The 22638-nt window shown below is 37.3% G+C and overlaps 2 gene segments (V, D, J or C); one reads left to right on the top strand and one right to left on the bottom strand.

The window, feature by feature from the left end:
- Positions 1 to 697: 697 nt before the first annotated feature.
- LOC134644654 (Ig lambda chain C region-like) lies at positions 698 to 2474 on the bottom strand. The segment is given in 3 exon segments: positions 698 to 1130; positions 1770 to 1886; positions 2438 to 2474. Coding segments are annotated over 3 exon segments (465 nt in total).
- Positions 2473 to 2951, top strand: LOC134644653 (immunoglobulin kappa variable 4-1-like). The segment is given in 2 exon segments: positions 2473 to 2524; positions 2617 to 2951. Coding segments are annotated over 2 exon segments (387 nt in total).
- The last annotated feature ends 19687 nt before the right edge of the window (positions 2952 to 22638 follow it).

Here is a 22638-nt window from a genome sequence, read left to right as displayed (position 1 = left end):
CATTAAGAAGATTTCAAATTAAGTAACACTGTTTAGAATCTGCAACATATTATCCTTATTTCACTACATTTTGTATTAATTCTAATTTTCTGTGGATAATAAGGTAATATGAAAATAATTTTATTCATACAGTACATTTTAAATCACAAAGTTATAAGGTGTTTCATATTTTAAATAAAATCAAATTCTATGAAATAAGTTTTTCTATCACAGCATACATAAACACATATTTAAAAGTAACTGGTGTCAACAGAGGTCAAAATTAAATAACCAAATGATCAGGATAACTAAAACGAGCAGAAAATGCAGAACAATGTATTTGCTACAGCCTCAAACGACTGACTGCAATAACATGTTGTTAGCAGTGGTGCTGCACAAACATCAGCCTGGCCATGAAGGGCTTTAAATTTGATTAATAAAATTTTAATATTAATTCTACAGTTTGCCAGAAGGCCACAAAGGGAGGCAAGAAAACATGTGGTGTTCTTTGATGATACTTTGAGTCAGATTTCTGCAGTATTAATTCCTTGAGAAAACCAGACTGGATGTGCTTAGACGTTCAAAAGATAAGATAAGCTTTTAAAAGCTTCTCCCCAAGAACAAAACAAAAGTGATTTTTCTTAAGCTGTGATTTTATTTTGTGTTTTTACTTTTTTTACACCATGTTTTTAAAGTCAACATGGATAATATTAGCTGATAAACTTAGCATGCACATCATTAGAAAATCAAATGTTTGCAGAAATATCGCAACAGCAGAAACATGTAGCTTCATCAAACTATAAAACACATCATATGCAGACAGGAAGTGTTGCTGAAGCTCTACTCTGAGCAGTGGTCAGGGTCCAGGCTTTGAGTGACGGGGCTCTGTCCACTCAGACTGGCCTCACAGCTCACTGAGCCCACCTTCCTCCACTGGTCTGCAGAGAGGCTCAGGGTGCTGCTCCAGCTGTAGCGGCCGTCTGTCCCCAAGACCTCCAGGCTGGTTGAAACCCCTGAGGATGTGCTGGTGCTCCCCACCTTCCAGTTTGAGGGGAAGCCCCCGGTGGCCAGACACACCACAGCGGCACTACTCTGTTTATCTTCATCTTTGGAGGGAGGGAGGACAGTGAGGGTGGGCCTCACCACACCCGCTGAAGGAGAAAAGGTTGAAGATAAAGACAAAGATAAAGATAAATTCCGAAAAAAGACATACAAATGTACAAAAATCTGAATAAATATATTGTCAGTGATTACTGATCAAACCTTTATTTTTCATGATGTGTTACACTTAATAACTTGACCCTGTGATTATTTTCTTATTTGAAACTGACAAAGCTAAAGCACTCATGAGAATACAGTTAAAACTTCACATCTGTTTCTTTCACTTCCTTTAAACTTCATTTAAAATTGATCAACCATGAACACAAAATTGATCTAAATATACTGAGTTAATTTCTTTTTTCTAATATAAGTCGACAAAACATAATTCAATATTTGTTTTTATTTTATAATTCATGAGTAAAAATACATTTTAAATTAAAGTGAACTAAAACGTCACTAACACAGCTTTTAATGTTGCAACCAGATAATATTGAAAGAAGCAAAATGAACCAAAAAGAACATAAAAATGTGTTTTCTGTAAGTTCAGTTCCTTCAAAGACTGAATGAATATTGATTTAAGAAAAGTTTCTTCCAAAATGTTCCAAACATACACTTAATAATAATCACTGAATTTGATCAAAGTTCTGTTTTACTATATTTTTCAAAAATGACAAATTTCTGGTACTTACAGCCAACGATGAGTTTGGTTCCTCCACCAAAAGTGTACCACAGTGATACAAACTCATTAAGTGGCTGTACAAAAACCTCCTGCACTCTGAACAAACCTCTAACCACTGAAAATGAACCTTGATGTAAAACATCACAGTACACCTTATTAAATGCAGAAGATGATTTAACTAAAGTGACTTAAAATTATTTAATGAAATTAAATCATGATTATCATAATTGTATTTTTAGTTAGAAGAACTGAAAGACAAAACTTAATTTTCACATCACACATTTTTATTTAAATATAAAGAACACTGTTTAACATAGTAACTAGAAAGGATTAAAAAAATAATGAATTATGAGACTATGACAATATAATTAACAACTATACAGCTATATTGTATTTGTTGATAGCAAAATCAAAAAGTAAACATGCAAACCAGAGGGCCATTTTAATCTAGGTGTTAAAAATATGTAAATGTTTCCAACATATTTTCGTCTATTCCATAAAATCTTTAATGGTATTAGTTCAAACAATTTTTCTTTTGATTTTGTGTCACAAAGTTTCCTTCAGTGTGTTGAGAGCAGAGAAATCATTTCCATAGAGAGGAGGCTTTGCATCATCAGCTGATCCTCCAGAGAACTGAGAAGGTTTATAGTCCTGTGAGTTCAACACTGCAGGACTCACATCTGTCAGTCAACACAGCAGAAAGCACAACCACCATGACTCTCATCACCATCCTCATCTGGACGCTGACCTGCTGCTGTTTTACAGGTTCATTCACTCAGCAACATTTCAAACATGATGTGCTGCTTTTTCTCTCATTGATTTCTGCTGATAAATGAATGATTTGTTTCTGTCTGCAGGATGCAGCGGTCAGGTGACTGTGACTCAACCTCCAGTACTGACATCTACTCCTGGATCCACTGTCACTCTGACCTGTAGGACCAGCCAAGCTGTTCACAGATTTGATGATGGTGATGATGCTATGTACTGGTATCAACAGAAACCTGGACAGGCCCCAAAACTCCTAATAAAATGGGCAAAAACGCTTGAGTCAGGAACACCATCTCGATTTAGTGGCAGTGGAAGCAGCTCTGACTTCTCTATGACCATCAGTGGAGTTCAGGCCGAAGATGCAGCAGTTTACTACTGTAAGAGTTACCATGAAATAAACAGTGCTGCAGTGTTTACACAGTGATTTATAGTCGTACAAAAACCTCCCTCAGTCAGACTGCAGAGAAACTGAGCTGTTGCAGCAGGAACTGACTGCAGCTGTTGAAGTAGGAGAGACTCTGACACAGACCACTGAACACAGAGCTGACAGTAACCTCACCAAGCACGAAATAAAGAAATTAATTTACACACGTCGTGTCTATTGAGGCATTTTGGAATAAGAATTTTAAAAGCATCTGCTGTGATCAAGTCATTTTCTGTTAACATTACATTACTTGACCGTATTCACATGAAGAGTTTTGCTTTTTGTATAAACAGATGAAGCATAAATGTTTATATTTATATTCATATCAAGCTACCTGGTCATGATAAAAAGCAATCTGTTTTAAGATTTCATTATCATCATCATCATTATCATTGTATGTTGCCACATGTATAATGAATAAAAAACACTGATTTTCTCTTGATCATTGTCAAAATAATGAATCTACAGTTGGAATCTTTTGATTTCAACCAATTTATATCTGAAAGGCCAAAATAATGTTACTCATCATTGAAAGCTGTATTTGCAGTAATAATCATACTGTTACTAATTAACAACATCCCTACCCACCAGCTAAGTTACATATCACTCTCTAAGTTGATGTTGCCAACTCTGTACAGCAGTGCTGTTTGTTCAAACCTTACAACACATATTTCTAAGAGTGGCAGGTTGCTTGTCTCACACTCAACTCCTGTACTGGGCTTCAAGTACACCATTTCTCATCACTGTGGAAGAGCCATGCTGGAGGTGGGAGCAGTTACACATCAGGACCCTGTCAGTTCAGCTTAGAATAAAAAATGGAAATGGATCGGAGGTTTGTCTAACTTTCTCCAAATGTATATATAAAGAGTTTAAAAGAAAAAGATTAGCCAGAATGCCAAAATTAAAATTCAATTTGCATTGTTTTCATTTTTTTGTTGTTGTTAAGCAGCTTTGTAGAAGAGCAGATTAGAAGGTATAAAATGTGTCTAATATATTTCTGCTTATCTTTAAACTAAAGTGCAGCATTGCTGAGTCACAGAGAGCTGCTTGAAGGAGGAGAGAGCAGAGACACATGAACATTTGTCCACAACCACATCAAGATTTAAAGTTCATTAATGGGGCAGAAAAGAAAGTCCACCACAGTGATTCAAAGTCATCAAGTAGTCGCACAAACACCTGCTGGACTCAGCATCTAACCACTTTTTTTTTTTCTAGTAAAGCTATCATTTTACAACCTCTGTGTTTTCTATAATATTTCTTAATTGGGTATGTTTTTAAAATGACTTTCAAACTCTATAAAAATGCAAAATCGTGGGTTAAATATTAAAACAAGAGAACTATAGATTTTGTATTGATTTTTGTTGATCCAAAAACAAAAACTGTTTATGTGCCGACCAAAGTACCATTTTAATTCAGATGAAACAAAAAAAACCTTTTCAGATTTATGTCTTATTGTTCATTTGGGACCATAATAATGTAATAATAGTAATGAATAATGTAATAATAATTCATGTAAATCCACGTCCCACGGTGTCCTCATTGTTTTGAGAGCAGAGAAATCATTTCCATAGAGAGGAGGTTTTGCATCATCAGCTGATCCTCCAGAGAACTGAGAAGGTTTATAGTCCTGTGAGTTCAACACTGCAGGACTCACATCTGTCAGTCAACACAGCAGAAAGCACAACCACCATGACTCTCATCACCATCCTCATCTGGACGCTGACCTGCTGCTGTTTTACAGGTTCATTCACTCAGCAACATTTCAAACATGATGTGCTGCTTTTTCTCTCATTGATTTCTGCTGATAAATGAATGATTTGTTTTTGTCTGCAGGATGCAGCGGTCAGATGACTGTGACTCAACCTCCAGTAGTGACATTTACTCCTGGATCCACTGTCACTCTGACCTGTAGGACCAACCCAGCTGTTGGAACTTGTAGTGGTAAACCTTGTCTGTCCTGGTATCAACAGAAATCTGGACAAACTACAAAGCTCCTAATAAGGCAAGGCAGCATAATTCAGTCAGGAACACCATCTCGATTTAGTGGCAGTGGAAGCAGCTCTGACTTCTCTATGACCATCAGTGGAGTTCAGGCTGAAGATGCAGCAGTTTACTACTGTTTTAGTGTGCATAACGGGCCAGTGTTCACACGGTGATTTGTAGTCGTACAAAAACCTCCCTCAGTCACACTGCAGAGACACTGAACTGTTACAACAGGAAGTGACTACTGTCACAGCCGGGTGGCCGGTACATGGTGTGAAGCCAGTAGCAGACACTTGAAGCAGGAATAACTTCATGAAAAGCAAGCCATTTATTGATGGCAAACAATATAAACAAAAAGTAAAGAAAAGTAGAACTATGTTAAAAACCAGAAAAGGGAAACGAAAACAATGACATGACTGTATGCAGAGCACAAGGGAATGAGCAACACGAAGGGAAGAGAGAGAGCGAGGGGACAAGAACTGAGGTTGAAGAGCTCAGGAAAGGGAGAGGGACATGACTGGCTTGGGAGAACATGCATAAACACACATGACAGACAGGGGAGACATGAAATGAGACACAAGGAGGGGAACATGTAAACAGAAAAAGGAGACAAGATACACTGACAAGAAAACATGGAAACAGAAATATAACTAAAGCAAGGACTAAAGTCAATAATAAATGATAGAAAACTGAAACATTACAACACCATAAACTCTAAATGCTGGGTCAAATGACCCAAAACCATGCCAGACTACAGCTAGGGAGGAGACACAGACTACTGAACACAGAGCTGTCAGTAACCCCATCAAGCATTAAATAAAGGTTTACATGGATACATGAGGAAGGATTTTTAAAAATGTGTTTCTCTTACATTTATTGACTGTATTTGCAGCAACAGTTAGCTGTTTATATGACCACAAAAAACAAGATAATTTATAAAATCAATATTCCAATTAATTTAAAATTTTTCTGTAGTACTATTTAATACCACATCTTTTATGAATATAAAAAACAAAGAGATGTTTTATTGATCAGTGTCAAACTACTGAATATTCACCTGAAGAATGATCAGTTAAAATGATTTCTATTGATTTATCTCAAAGACCAAACACATGATAATTTTACACATAATAAAAAGGTTTATTAGCAATAACAACCATACTAATTTTAACCATGGCATTAAACACGTTCACAAGCATGTTGTTGTTGTCAACACTTTAGGACGCAAAAAGACAAGTTGCTATTATAACAATAAGCTTATGATATTTTGACAGACATGAGTATTATGTATGTATCTGTCATGGGGATGGAACAGACTCAGGTGCAGACCAGCTTGTTCAGAATGAAAAGTCAACAGTACAATAGTAATACAAAAACACCAGGTGAAAATATATACAGTGTAAGGGGTTGGGGCTCCAGGGATCCAGGGAAAGAAGGGAAAGAAGGAAACAAGGTCCATGAAACACACTCCACTCACACGCTCTCCACACTCTGCTCCAAACTCCTCTTCCGGCACTCAACTCCAGGCCACACTACCAGACTTGGGAACAGGACAGGAAACAGGGATAGTTTCTGTTGTTGTTTTCTCATGTGATGTAAAATAAATAAACAAGCAAATCTGACAACATTATCAGCAACAATTCATAAGTAGGTCTGCTATTGGAATAACTGCACGAAAAGAAATAGGTTTTTATTGTATTTTCCATTTATCTGCATAAAATATTAAACTGGTATACATTCTAATGATTTAGTAATGAAAAATGTTATTATTCATGAACTATACTATACTGATAAAAACTACTTAATAGAATATAGCATAATAGCATTCACTATATTTTGGAAAAAAAAGTATTTCTGATACAAATATGAGGATTAATCAAGCATTTTAAAAACTGTTGTGAAAAGAACAAAACAAAAGTTATTTTTCATAAGGTGTGATTTTATTTTATGATGTGGAATTGGTATTCTTCTTTAAAGCACTTCAGCTGTAGAAGCAAGGTGGTGCGGCGGGTTTAGGTGGTAATGTTCATCTACTCATGCCTCCCCTATTTTAGTAGCACTCTGGGGTTTGGAGGAGAGAGGAAAACTGAGTGGGCGCTTTGCAAGCAAACAAAAGATTGAGGGATACACAAATTGTACTCTGCCAACTGGTTCTGCACTCGAGTCCAGTTCTGCACAGGCCTTCGGCCTCTTTTCACAATAAGATGATCATTTGTAACCTTCACTAAAGCTGTTTCTGTAATGCAATGAGCTCTGAAACCTGAATAAAACTCCTCAAATAAGCCATTTCTCTGCAGATGATTAGTTATCTGTTTTACAAAACAGCTTTTCAAGATTTTTGAATATAAAAGGAAGTTGGAGATGGCCTGTAATTAGCTAAGAAAGCTGGGTCAAGAGATGGCATTTTAAGTAATGGTTTAACTACTGCCAGGTAGAAGGCCAGTGTCAAATAGCCAGTTATTATAGATAGGTTGATCATATTTAAGAATAAAGCATTAATAAAGAAAGAATAAAGGCAGGACTTCTTTGAGCAGTCTTATATGAATGGGATCTAAAAGATACGTTGATGGTTTGGAGGAAGTAATTACTGAAGTTAACTCTGTAAGATCGATTAGAGAAAAAGACTCCAAATAATTGTTAGTGGTACTGAAATTAGCTGTATATAATGTTACATCTGTGAGATGCTTATGAGTGTTTTTTCCTCTGATGATTAAAATTTTATTTGTAAAGAAATTCATGAAGTCATTACTAGTTTACATCAAACAATGTTTTTGTCATTCTTGCTACAGTGCTGAAGAGAAACCTAGGGTTCTTCTTATTTCTTTAGTCAATGATGAATAGTAATATGTTCTAGCTTCACAGAGGGCTTTCTTATAAAGCAGCAAGCTTTTTCTCCAGGCTAAATGATCATCTTCTAAATTTGTGATGCCATTTCCTCTCCAGCAGAGTTATCTGCTTTAAGGTGCACGTTTGAGAGTTACACCAGGGAGTCAAGTACTTCTGATTTGAGGCTCTCTTTTACAGAGGAGCAGTATCCAGAGTCATATGCAGTAAAGAAGTAAAATTATTAACAAGATAATAGACATGATAATAGATTTTCTAGCTAGGGTGGACAAGGCTAAGCATTAGGCTGCCTGGGTCTTTAGTTGATTAATAATGCTGGTGTGGAAAATTGCTGCCACACACCCCCTCGGCCTGTGCTTAGAGGATTCTGAATTTTAGTATGACTTGGGGGTGTTGATTCATTTAAGCCATCCTGCTGTAACCAGGTTTCTGTAAAGCAGAGTAAATCGATTTGTTGTTTAATTACTAATTCATGTAATAACAGAGACTTGGAAAGGAGAGACCCAATGTTTAATAATCCACATTTCACTGTCTTACTCTTTGGTGCAAATGTGGATACTGTATTGTTCTTTCTTTGTTATTTTTTATGTTTAAGTCATTTTTTGCAGATTTTTAGTTTATTTTTTTGGGACCAGACACAGTCTCTAAGGGGATGGGGGTTTCAAGAGATAACAGGAAGAGAGAAGTGGCGTGTAAGACTGCAACTCTGCTTCCTGGTTCCAACTCTGGATAGTCACGTTTTGTGGGGTTTAATGCATTTGGGCAGATTTCTAGAAATGAGAGCTGCTCCATCCAAAGTGGGATGGATGTCACCTCTCCTAACAAGACCAGGTTTCCTCCAGAAAGTTTCCCAATTATCTATTATCTAAGCCCATAGAATTTTTTGGTCACCACTCAGACAGCCAGCAATTTAAGGACAACATGCCACTAAGCATGTTACTCCTGGGCTGATTGGGGGGGGGGGGGGGGGGGGGGGGGGACCAGAGAAAACTACAGAGTCTGAAATTGTTTTGGTAAAGTTAAAAACCGATTCAATATTAACTTTAGTGACCTCAGATTGACATAACCAGGAGTCATTACTGTCAACATGAATAATTTTAGTGGATTTACATTTGCCAGGACAATTCTGCTGGCAGTGTCTGCTGATGGAGATGGGATCTCCAACACCTTCCAAGATCCAGGAGAGATGTACAGTGTTTCTGTAATGTGCCAAGGGGGTGTATGCCAGTTATGGTGGACTTGGCATGCATGCAGACCCTGGTCCACCAAGCCTTGGTTCATCTGGGGGCATTCTTGGAAGCAGAGTGGTTAGGAGTTAGATGCGTGCATTGGGACATTCATAAATATTCCTTAGTGCCAATGGAAATTAAATATAAGGGCAAAATGCATAGACTTAGGGCTGCAGTTAACTACTTTCTGGTGCATCCCTTAATTCTGTGAACAGATTAGCCTACTTTTAGTAAGTCAATGAGGCAAACTGATATGGACATGTGATGTCTGTGCTGTATTCAGCAGTGATGAAACATTATCTGACACTGAATGGAGGAAGAAGCAGCCAGCGATTCATGTACTGAAGTTTTTCCACTGCAGCCTTTGACCAAGTGATGAAAATTAATGGTCAAACGGTGTGCCCTGACATAGCACTGACATTTTGTGATGATGAGGGACAGACTGTCCTCATCTTTAAATTGTAAGGTACATCCTACAATAATACATAAAGGGAAAAACCCAACAATCATATGAGCCCCTATGAACAAGTCACACTCTGAGAAAATTGTCTTTAAAGGATAATTGATAAAAGCAACCAGGGGATCAGGGGCCAGATCAGAACCATCACCATTCGTTATTTTCAGTCTTAAACTCAGTAGTTTGTCATTTAAATCCAGGTAATGTGATCCAATTCCTGGCACGTGAAATTCCAGGGGTCTTCTGTCTGTCATTGCTGAAATATGTAGAATCTCTGTATAAGATTTGTCTTCAATTGAAAACTGGGTCAGGGGGGCTGTAAAGAGATCCAACTCGCTAAGCGTACACTCACTAGACCTCTCAAGTAGTGCAGCCATATTTTTTTTCTTAGTTAGAAAATATCTTAGTTAGACTTCTGTGCTGAAGGCCTGCCGACTCTTTTGAGGTTTTTAAAATCCGTGTCAGTCTTTGACCCGGTGGGAGTTTTAAAGGGCGACATGAGATTATGCTTAACCCAGAGCCCTCTTGGCCTTCTGTGTCCGGATGACTGAATTTACTGACGGCTTTAGTCAGAACGTCTGAGGCTATGTTCTTCACCACCGCCTTTATGTGTGGTTTTGCGACACTGATGCCTAATTTTTAAAAAGGTGCAACAAATCTGAACAATTTTGAGAAAATACATGCTAAACAGCAACCATAAATTACCGGAGCGCCCGAAAAACCCAACAACGCATTTCCAGCCTGTGACTGATAATATGGAATAAACCTAGCGTTGTCCATCTTCCAAATGGTTTATAGCTCTTTTTACTAGCCGGAAATGTAGCTTCACTATCATTTTATGGTAGGTAAAATTCGCTGTCTCGTTCTGATCCATCTTGATTTCAATATGAACATTTTTGATATGGTTTCGGGCCACAGGAATGTAAGCTGGCTTGTTAAAACTAAGCATAATAATATCTCTGTAGCCTCCTTCTATTTCAACTGTGCGTAAAAGAGGCACATAGCTGTCACCTACCAGCTGAGATGTTATGATGTAGACAAATGGTAGACACCAGCCTTTATATCAGTGTGGTATGGTGCACATTTCTGCTCAAACCTGAGCCAGACTCCTGGCATCACACACAACTTATAGGCAAGAGGAGGAACAATTCTCAGACGATATATTCCACCTGCCATGAATTCAAATTTTTGATTCAGCTTGCCCTCCACCATCTTCACTTGCTTCACGCTTCCTCACTCTTGCTCATAAAAACTCCTGGTAGTTGGCTCCCCATCCAAGTCTTTGATTTTATACACCAGAGGATCCCTTGGTACGCATTCATCTATAGTAAATATTTCATCCGTGAAAGTCTGTTCATAGCATTTATCAAACACATCTCTCACTTTAGACAATCTCACTGGATCACCCTTTTTAAATTTCATCATCTTATTTCCGGATCAAATAGGAAAGGTGCCATTTAAGTTTTGAAATACTTGTGGGGTGTTGTCTGACCTTACTTCATTAGGAGACATTTTTAACCATCTATGATAACTATTGTTATAACTGTATAAAAAATCTTGCAAGATATCCACATATCTCAGAGTATTTTGAACTGTGAAATATCTATGCATTTTACTTTTAAGAGTTCTATTAAAACTTTCACACACTGAAGCTTTAAGGTCACTTCCTGTAGCAAAGTGGTTTATACCATACATTTTCATTAAAGAGTGAAAAGAAACATTAAAGAACTCTATCTGTTTGTAACTTTTCAGGAATTTCGCTATCTTTTAAAACAGATAGCGACATAAGCTTTTTTAGAGAAAACACCAGTAACTGTCAGTAGATATTTAAACCCATCGTTATGAATGGATAAGGCTTGCATGTCGCATAGGTCCACTTGAAACTGATTTAGTGGTCTGGGGAGAAACACTCTGTTTCTCTGAAAGCATAATCTAGCTGGCCTGTGTAAAGTGTAAGCATTTTGCTCTGAGAGGAAGTCATTAGCTGTTTGCATGTTAATCTCTCTGTCGGTTTCATCTTTACATACGTTCCTCTATGTTAATTGAATATTTCAAGTAATGACAAAGTTGTAATTTCACATTTAAAGCTTGAATTTTCCCCTATGTTAAGCATCTTTTCTACAATTATATTGTACAGCATCTAGTTCCTACATTTATTTTCTCATCTGAAAAAACAAACCGTCTGTACAGACTGCCATCTGTTTGTTTCACTTCCATTTTACTACCTCAAAGTACTGAACCTTAACTCAGCGATGGAACCATTAAATTGCATCTAAATAAAACTCTTTCATTTTTTAAGGTAAGAATGTAAAACATTTTTATCCAGCTAACTGTTTGTATAAATAAATAAAATCAAAGATTCCTCGGGCTATTTTCAGCCTCAGATTTTGTGAACAAATATTTATTCACAGATGAATACAAAAAAAAATAATAAAAATAGATAAATTCAAAATATGACTAAAATTTTCGATATTTTATAAACATTCAGTTGTGATATTGTATTATATATTTAAAATCTACTGATACTAAGTTTTCAGCATCAGCCACTATGACCAAACCCAAATATACACATTATGTATGTGTGATGTGTGTATGTATTATGTATGAATAAAATCTTGTTTAAATACATTCTGATGACATATTTCAAATAGTAATAATATTTTGTGGTAATGAGGCGATTTAGATACTTACAGTGAATGATGAGTTTGGTTCCTCCACCAAAAGTCCACCACAGTCAGACAAACTCATTAAGTGGCCGTACAAAAACCTCCCACACTCTGATCAAGCATCTAACCACTGAAAATTAAGTTTTCCCCAGTAAACTTCACAGTTTACAAGGTAAAAAGCACTTGCTATCAAATACATGTAGCTCTATTTTTTATGATCATTTTCATCATGTCACGGTGAATGTGCTCTGTGAAGGCAGGCAGGAAAGGACCCAAACGCAGGGCGGAGGCAGTAACTTAAACTCAAAAAACCACAGCTTTATTTGCTGGCAGCATACAAAGCATACAAAAAACTATACTGGGAGATCTAACTTCAGGAGGAAACACCGGGAGAGTAACACACAGCAATGAGGGACTATGTGACCTTGAACACTGGAGGACACACACTATAAAATAAACAGACAAGAACATGAGGGAACAAGGAACAGGTGGGAACACAGCAGGGAGAAATAAGACCTAAGGAGACAGAGGAAGCTAAACTAGAAACATTGACATAAGACATGGACCTTCAAAATAAACTAGGAAACAAGAAACAATTCACAAAGCGACAGACTTGACACTGAACTAAACCTACACTAAACATGAGTGCACAAGAACAAAACCTAAGAACTAAACCCTTAACCAGAATAAACTGAAACATGGAATTATAATAATAATCAACAAAGCACAAATAAAGAATCAGAATACAGCCCATAATGCAAAATCGAACCAAAACATAAGATATCAAAATGCTGGGTTAAAATGACCCAGAACCGTGACACATTATTTTTCTTCTGTTGGTTTAAATCTGCTGCTTGATCCAAAAAGTAAAAATATATGTTTACCAACAAATGTGGAATTTTAATCCAGATTTTAAGAAAAACTGATCTCATCTTTTCTGATATATTTGCAGGATTCTGTTAGAATCATAATTATATCATAATAATTCATTTAGATATCAAAAGTATTGCTTCTCGCATGGTATTGTTGTATACTGAGAGCAGAGAAATCATTTCCATAGAGAGGAGGCTTTGCATCATCAGCTGATCCTCCAGAGAACTGAGAAGGTTTATAGTCCTGTCAGTTCAACACTGCAGGACTCACATCTGTCAGTCAACACAGCAGAAAGCACAACCACCATGACTCTCATCACCATCCTCATCTGGACGCTGACCTGCTGCTGTTTTACAGGTTCATTCACTCAGCAACATTTCAAACATGATGTGCTGCTTTTTCTCTCATTGACTTCTGCTGATAAATGAATGATTTGTTTTTGTCTGCAGGATGCAGCGGTCAGGTGACTGTGACTCAACCTCCATTACTGACATCTACTCCTGGATCCACTGTCACTTTGACCTGTAGGAGCAGCCGAGCTGTTCACAGATATTCTAATGGTGGTGCCATGTACTGGTATCAACATAAATCTGGACAGGCTCCAAAGCTCCTAATAAGATATGCAAAAACACTTCAGTCAGGAACACCATCTCGATTTAGTGGCAGTGGAAGCAGCTCTGACTTCTCTATGACCATCAATGGAGTTCAGGCTGAAGATGCAGCAGTTTACTACTGTTTTAGTGTGCATAATGGGCCAGTGTTCACACAGTGATTTTTAGTCGTACAAAAACCTCCCTCAGTCAGACTGCAGACACACTGACCTGTTACAGCAGGAACTGACTGCAGCTGCTGAAGAGGAAGAGACTGACACAGAAAACTGAACACAAAGCTCACAGTAACCTCACCAAGCACTAAATACAGAATTAAACTGAGATATTACATGTCTATTGGGGCATTTTGAAATAAGGATTTTAAAAATATCTGCTGTGATCGAGTAATTTTCTGTTTACTTTACATTAAATGATTGTATTCACATAAAGAGATTTGCTGTTTTTATAAACAAATGAATCACAAATGTTTATATTTATATTCATACAAGCTTCTTGATTGTGATAAAAAAAAATCAGTTTCAGTGCATGTTGCCATCTGAATCATGAATAAAAAACACTGATTTTCTCTTAAACATTGTCAAATTATTGAATCTATAGTTGAAACAATTTCATTTCTACTAATTCATCTCAAAGACCAAACACAGATATTGATAAGTTTATGATCTAAGTTGATGTTTCCAACACAGCATTGTTTTTTTCAAACTCATATGCTTGTCTCACACTGAACTCCTGTCCTGACCGTTTGTCATCACTGGGGGAGCACAGAGCCCTGCTGAAGGTGAGAGCAGAGACAAATGAGGACTTTGCTAGTTAAGCTTAGAATAAACACTGGAATTGAATCAGAGGTTTGTCCACCTCTCTCCAAAACTTTTAGATAAACAGTTTGAAAGAAAAGGTTATTGACAAGGATGCTCTGGGTTATCACAACAATCAGATGACTGAGTATGATTGGTGTCAACCTATTGTATGAAAGGAAAAGGAAAACAAGTTTGTTACTCCAGTGTCCTCTCCAAGTCTAATCGATAAAATGAATGATGACAAAATTAGATGAATAAATAAATAATTATTTGTTATGCCTTACTACTCCTCAGATTTTAAGGTTTTTAATGGACTCACACAGAAAACTTCATCAGGATGACTTGAAGTCTGTCATGTTGGGTTTTCTGAGTTGCTGCAGATTATTACTGTCTGTGTTGGCATGATGGTGGAGTGTTCACACAGTAATTTACAGCTTTACAAAACACATCGTTCACTTTGATTGAAGGCTGCAGGTGCAGATTGTTGATGAAGAGACTAATGAGAATACTCTTTAACTCTTTACTCTTTAACTCTTTATTGTCATTGCACAGTCATACATAGTATAATAGTACAATGAAATTGGAAAACTGTCCTACTTCGGCACTACATATAACAACATGACACGATACGACACATCACAACGCAACACAAACAACACAAACAACACAACACAGTATAATAACTTAGTAATAAAAAAGAAGAAGAAGTGTATTTGTATTGCACACTGTTATTATTGCACATTAATTATTATTGCACCTTGTTATAAATATAAATATTATTATTGTTACTGTTTTTACCGTTGTTACCTCTCCTCCCAAAAAGTCCAGGTAGGTAGCCAGTCAGGTCAGCTATTTGCATTGATTTACATTGAATAACTGGTCCACTAAAGACAACCAGAGTCACCAAGCAGAAACACAATGAATGAAAGAAATTAAATCAAATAAATGGATTTTAGATGCAGCATTTACTGGAATTTAAATATTTGATTATTGTGTTTAAGTACATGATTATGGTTAATGTAGCCCAGTTGAGAGAATTTCATATTATTGAATTAAATGTTTTACTCTACATATTTTTACCATTACCAGCAAACACAGTCTAATGTAGAGTGTGATGATGTCAGTATTTTATTATTTAGATTTTTTCAGTGTTGATATATAAACTATAAAAATCTACAGACCATATACAATCTAACTATGTAACTTATGTAAGTTTTTGTTCATGAATAAATTTAACAAACCCGGTAAAAGATGTTTTCCAAATACACAATTGTTCTTCTAAAGTTGCAAAACCTGCACTGTGTACAAAGGAATGGAAGGGAAATGAAAAGTGACCTCACAGTTGTCAAGTACTTATGAGCCTTATTCACATTCATCAATTTTCTTTTGTGAACTGAATAAAAAATCTTATTTGTCTGCAAATATGTTTTAAATAACATAAATGTAACACAATGTTAAAGTGAAAGCAGTGACCTGTTGATTTACTTTGGTGTTAAGTTTTGGTAGACATCATTATTTATATAAATACATTTTTCATATTTTAATGTATTTTCATATTTTAAAAAAAACGTTCTGATACTTGAGAGTAAATGTCTTGTTGCTGTAGTTATATTCTTGATACATTTGGGTACTTATAATGACTGATGAGTTTGGTTCCTCCACAAAAAGTCCACCACAGTGATTCAAAGTCATTAAGTGGCCGCACAAACACCTGCTGGACTCTGAACAAGCATCTAACCTCTTTTCTTTTCTAGTAAAGCTAAAATTTTACAACTTCTGTGTTGAAAAAACTGTTTAACACTAAATCATTTTAATTTCTTTTCAAAATGTTTCTATAATTTTTCTTAATATTTATTTAATATTTCTTTATGTTATAAAAATGACTTTAAATTCCGAGGCAAAAAAAAAGAGGCAAAAGGGAATATTTTGCAAATCTTATTTCTTCCAACTGTCATAACCTACGTGTGTTATTTAGGACCATTGACACTGTTCTTAATACGCCACTGAATGTCTGTTTGGACGTTTCTCCTGATACTTGCAATAATTTTCTGAACTTTTTTATTGAAAAGGTTGTCTTCACCAGGGCTCCTGATTCTGTCTCTGTCCCTTGCACTGCTGTTTTTACTCAGTTTGATCTTGTGACACTCTCCACTTTAGAGTATGTGGTCTGCCATATAAGGCCCGCAGGTTCCCCTCACAATCCTTTCCCTCCACAATTCTTTAAAGAAATTTCTAGTATAGGACAGTATGTCCTTGACATTATTAACAGCAGTCTCTCTTCTGGTGTGGTTCCTGCAAATTTCAAACATGCAGTAGTGCAGCCACTGCTTAAGAAACCTGGCCTTGATCACACAGTTTTAGCTAATTATAGGCCTATTTCCAAGCTGCCTTTACTTTCCAAGGTTTTAGAGAAAATTGTTTTTCGTCAACTGAAATATTTTCTAGATGATAATGGCATCCTTGAGGTTTTTCAATCAGGTTTTAAAACCCTTCATAGCACAGAATCTGCATTATTAAGGGTTTTTAATGACATCCTTCTGGCATGTGATTCTGGTAACCATGTTGTTCTTGTCTTGCTTGACCTAACTGCTGCCTTTGACACAGTAGACCACAATATTTTAATTTCTCAATTAAATAATGTAGTGGGTATTGGTGGCACTGCACTCAATTGGTTTAGGTTTTATTTGGCCAATAGAGCTTTCTCTGTCAGCCTTCTCGGTTCCGAATCATCCTCTGCTTCTCTGTCATGCGGCGTCCCACAGGGCTCAATTTTAGGGCATCTTCCCTTTTTACTGTATCTATTGCCTCTGGGTTCCATCCTTAGAAGGCATGGGATCTCATTTCATTGTTATGCCGATGGCTGTCAAATTTATTTGCCACTAAAGCAGAAGGATGGCATTTCCATAAAACCTTTCTTGACAGGTCTAGATGACATTAAAACTTGGTTGGCTCTAAACTTTTTAAATTTTAATGACAAGAAAACAGAAGTGTTGGTGTTTGGAGCCAGTGGTCCCTGTGAGTCCTCCTCTGTTGATTTGGGATCCCTGGAAGTCTTTTTTAAACCTTTTGTTACTGACCTTGGTTTTAAGTTGGACAGTGATTTTAAATTGGACAACCGAATCAGAGCAGTGGTGAAGTCCAGTTTTTATCATTTAAGGCGACTGGCAAGAGTAAAATCTTTTCTTTGTAGGCAGCACTTTGAAACAGTGATCCATGCTTTTATTTCTTCCTGTTTGGACTATTGTAACTCACTTTATGTGTGGGTCAGTCAGTCGTTGCTCAAACGTCTGCAGCTGGTTCAAAATGCGGCTGCACGACTCCTAACAGGAACTCATAAAAGAGAGCATATAACCCCTGTCCTGGCTGCCTGTGTCTTTTATAGTTCATTTTAAAATTCTGTTCGTTTTTAAATGCTTTCACAATCTTGCCCCGCCTTACCTGTCTGAGCTTCTTCATCCCCACACACCCTGTCGGTCTCTCAGGTCAGCTGACCAGCTGCTCCTGGAGGTACCGAGATCCAAGAGGAAGCTCAGACGAGACAGGGCCTTCTCTATCGTGGCTCCAAAATTATGGAATAATTTTCCCTTGCACGTTAGAGCGGCCCCTTCACTGTCCACTTTTAAATCACTACTTAAAACTTTTATTTTTCGCTTTTAACCTCAGTGAGACTTAGTTTCCCTTTTTAATTGAATTAGTTATTTAATTAATTATTTAACTTTTATTTATATCTCATGTAATTTTATTTTACAGTTCCAATGTACAGCACTTTGTGTTGGCTGTGGTTGTTTTAAGGTGCTTTATAAATAAAGGTGATGATGACGATAAAAATGCAAGATCATGGGTCAAAAATAAAAACAAGAGAACTAAGAATGTATTGATATTTGTTGACACAAAAACAAAAACTGTATGTGCCAACCAAAGTGCCATTTTAATTCAGATGAACAAACAAAAAAAAGAAGAAAAAAAAAGAAAAAAAAAAAAAGCGATTTACCATTGTTCATTCAGGATCTTAAAAATGCAATAATAATGTAATAATAAGAATGTAATAATTCAAAAAAAATCTAAAAATAAAATAATATTGTCCTTCAGAGAAATAGTTTATACTCCTGAAGATGGAGAAGTTTACTCCTGCAGAGCGACTGGGACTGTCTGTGGTCATGATGGTTGAACCTCCAACCACTTTCCCAGCTTAGCCTCAGAGTGCTGCTGCTACTGTAGCAGCCGCTCCTCTTCTCTGTACTCGTCAGAACATGCATTGTCACATCTGGGAATCCCAGGCCCTGCTGGAGAGGAGAGCTTAGTCTGGATGCTGACCTGCTGCCTGTAATTATTAGCCTTTTTCAAGCTCTTCTCCACAGGACGCCTGTCTTTTTCAGGGACAATCTTCATCCACAAATTCATAAAGTCCTTGTGAAGAGCCAGTTTCTTGATGATTGTTTGTCCATGGTACCTGTGGAAGATTACAGTTCTCATTAATTTTCATTGATTGTGTAAACTCACAGAAAATAAAACAAGACTCGCGCAGTAATGCACTTCCAAACCCTTTTAAAAGTACCGACCTGGCTTCAGGTGCAGCATCCCCTGCCATTCTAGAGGCAGCAATTAGAAAGCGTTCAGTGAAGCTTCCTGCTTTCAGGATGACGGCTGCTCCAAGTTTGTCAGCCAGCTGGTGCAGGTGTTGAGCCGTGCTATTCCTCACTGCCACACAGCGATGGCTGAGAAAGGACAATATTAGACACAACTCAGTGAACATGATCTCTCTTTCATGTCTTCTGATAAAATCACTACAGCCTCTTCTCTCCTCTTACTTCAGTCCTGTGTTAAACAGAGCGCTCAGAATCCGTCCATGGCTGCAATTTTCCACCATGGCATCAAGCGCCAGATTGACCTCCTGATGAAGAAAGTTGTTGTTGGTCTGTGCAAGCTTCAGCAATAGAGCTCGGCCTGTTGTTTCAACTTCTGGGTCCATTGTTTTCTGGAGCTGAATGTAGAGCTCATCGATGGTATGTATGGCCTCACAGGCTACTGCTGAGCGTTGGTTTTTCACCTAAAATGTGAGTGATGATCATCAGTTGAGGCTGTAGTATGCACTTGAAGGGAAAGTAACTGCATGAAACACATAAGAAACATAAAGTGTGCAATACCTCCTCAATGAGGACCAGACACACTTCATGCAGTTTAGTCTTCAGGATGTCCGAGTGGTGCTTTGCCAGAGACTGAATAGTTTGTAACCCCTGTCTTTTCTTTATCCTGTATTTACACAACACAACATTGAACATGACTTCAGGAACACCACAAATAACACAGCCACATTATGCAGCACTGTTTGTGCAGTATTTAATGTCTCCTTGCTACGTTTCTTACTAGTCGTCTGAAGACTGCAGACTAAAGCTGTGGGACAGGCTCTCTACAGGTGTAGCTAGAGGCGGGAGTTTGACCCTGCCCTCTTGGATTATTCTGACTGCACTGACTGTCTGCTTTCTTGTCTGATAATCAATGAGGTTAGTAAAAAGAAACTGTAATTTCTTCTAATTCAAAGCATTGTACATGATGCAGTGATTAACTATTCATAAAAATATTTTGGAGTCAAAGGCTTTACTGCAGCAAAGGTTTTGGTTGTTACTGGGTGTCCAGGTGAGGTTATAATGCCATCCTGGAAATGCTGCAGTTTTTTCCAAAATAGGCCCAAGTTTGTCTTTTGCTGTGAAGACTCTTATTCCATGAATGACCTTCATGTCTGTTTAGACAAAAAATAAATAAATAACTACAAATTCACATCTTAGTCAAAAACTGACAATGCATAATTGTCTTCCTGTTTTTGTTTTGTTTTTTTCAAAAAAACAACATTAGAAAATTAATGCATAACAAGAATAATTTAGCATTAAAATAGATAATCTAGAGTGTAAAATTTTAAAATCTAGAGTTACAGCAGGTGTAACCACTAAAGAAAAGCATTACCATTCACCTCTGTGCCTTTAGATTTACTGACCCGCTCCTGAATGTTTGGCAGAGAAAACAGGCAATTGAGACGGACGAGCTGCTCGAGGAGAGGAAGGAGCTGTAGTGACCGGTGTCATCTCAACAGGACTATGAATTAAAAGAATGCCCCTCAGATCAGTAGGTGCGTGAGTGTCTCCAGAGCTGAGGCTACACAGAGAAGCTGCTGGGCTCCTGTCTGTCATGTGATCTTCCTCACATGAACATACGGCCAGCTGACGGCCACAAAGCAACTCCATCCAAAAGGAATCCTCATCCAAACTTTTAAGAATTTTAAGATTTCTTCTGAGGTCCTGTCATGGTTGGCTGTGTGGCAGGCAGGCAGGAAAAAGGACCCAAAATGCAGGACTCTCGGAGACAGGACTTAAACTGAAAATGCAGCTTTATAGCTGGAAAAACTTTCTTATAAAGTAAAACTCAAAGCAAAACAAGACTTAGAACCAAGGTGCAGTTAAAAATGGACATAAGAAACACACAGCATGTTGAGGGTACAACACAACAGAGAGCACAACAAACACAGGGCTTATATACACAGGGGAGTAATCAGGGAATGGGCAACAGGAGGGAGACACAGCTGGGAGAAATTAGGCTAACGAGAAGGGGGAGAAGTAAAACTGAACACACTGACATGAGACAAGAACTTTCAAAGTAAAACAGGAAATAAGAAACAAATTACAAAAACGCAAACTTGACACTGAGAGAGACAGGAAGAAATGACACATAAAACAGAGAAGACAGTGACTTAAACTAAAGGCCAGAACACCAAATAATGCAAAGAGCACAAAACCAAGAATAACCCTTAATACAAAATCAAACCAGCACAACTCGAAAACCCACCCAAAACAGTAACAGAAAAAGCTGGGTCAAAAATGACCCAGAACCATGACAGGTCCTCCTTATTCAAAAAAGGTTTATCCAAACAGGGGCTTAACTTCCATCGCCTCTGTGGAGACTTTGAGCATCTCTTGGGCAAAGGTGGGAATCGCACAGCATAATTTCTGGCTCTCTGTGCGATATGCAATGTGTCTGCCTGTTGAAAGAACACATTTGTCTTACTGCTTTCAGCTTTGTGAAAGTCCAGGATCCTGGACTCTGTGGTGAAGCGCTGACAGTTGCTCTGTCTACAGCGACTAACAGTGGACTGTGCAAAGCAGCAAAATATAACACATCTCTCAGAAACGTTGACATTTGAACACCAGAGAAATCAAGATCTAGTAGGTTTGGTTACTTACAACTCCACCTGTGCGGTGTGCAATCCCGAAATCAATGGACAACGTTATTTTCAGGCATGACTGAGAAAAACAATGAACAAAATGTTTAGAAATAGAAAGTTTCTGATTGCTGAAGAATGTTTTCTCAGTGTGTGAGTGACAACTTCTAACTCAGCTGCTCAGTAAATCACTATTATAGTGATGTCATATGGAACTCACAGAGCATTCTGTGCATTGTTTGAAAATATTCATATATATATATATATATATATACACTATTTTGTGTTTTTACAAAATATCAGACATGTCTAAATCAAAGGCAGCTTATGATCTCTAATTATGATTTTGTAAGTGCTTTACATGGTTAAAACCAGCCCAGTGCAGAGAGCCCCCTCCAAGGAAACACTGGAGATATGACCCAATAAGAACATATACAGGATAAAAAGATAAAATAAATAATAATGGGATACAATATAAATATAAATAGAGTAAGAAGATAAAAAAATGAATAAGAATAAAATCAATAAATATTAGGTAAAACCTAAATTAATAATATAAATAGAATAACAGGATAGAATAAATAAGCATAAAATAAATAAACGCCAGGAAAAAGCTAAATTAAAAAGGTGGGTCTTGAGCCTGTTCTTAAAAACATGTACGTTCTCTGCGGCCCTGAGCTCCTCCGGCAGGCTGTTCCACAGACGAGGACCATACCACTGAAAAGCTGCCTCTCCGTGAGTATGTGTCCTGACTTTAGGAACAATCAAAAGGCCAGTACCAGAGGACCTCAGGGTCCGCGAGGGCTCATATGGTAAAAGCAAATCTGAGAGATAAGAAGGCCTATAAATAAACGAATACAGTTTAAAATTAGAAAAAGAGTACAGAAAGAAACATGTGTGCCATTTGCTACAACTTATAGCAGTTTGAACAAAGCTGTTTCTTTAAGCTTCACCTGTATTTAGGGGCCGCAAAACTTTGTCCCAAAGGAAGAAGCTGAAATCCTCCAATAAGGAGTGGGA

Source organism: Pelmatolapia mariae, linkage group LG16_19, assembly GCF_036321145.2.
Source record: "Pelmatolapia mariae isolate MD_Pm_ZW linkage group LG16_19, Pm_UMD_F_2, whole genome shotgun sequence".
Lineage (NCBI taxonomy): Eukaryota > Metazoa > Chordata > Actinopteri > Cichliformes > Cichlidae > Pelmatolapia > Pelmatolapia mariae.
Note: the sequence above shows the minus strand (reverse complement) of the source record. Positions and strands in the feature narration are given on the sequence as shown.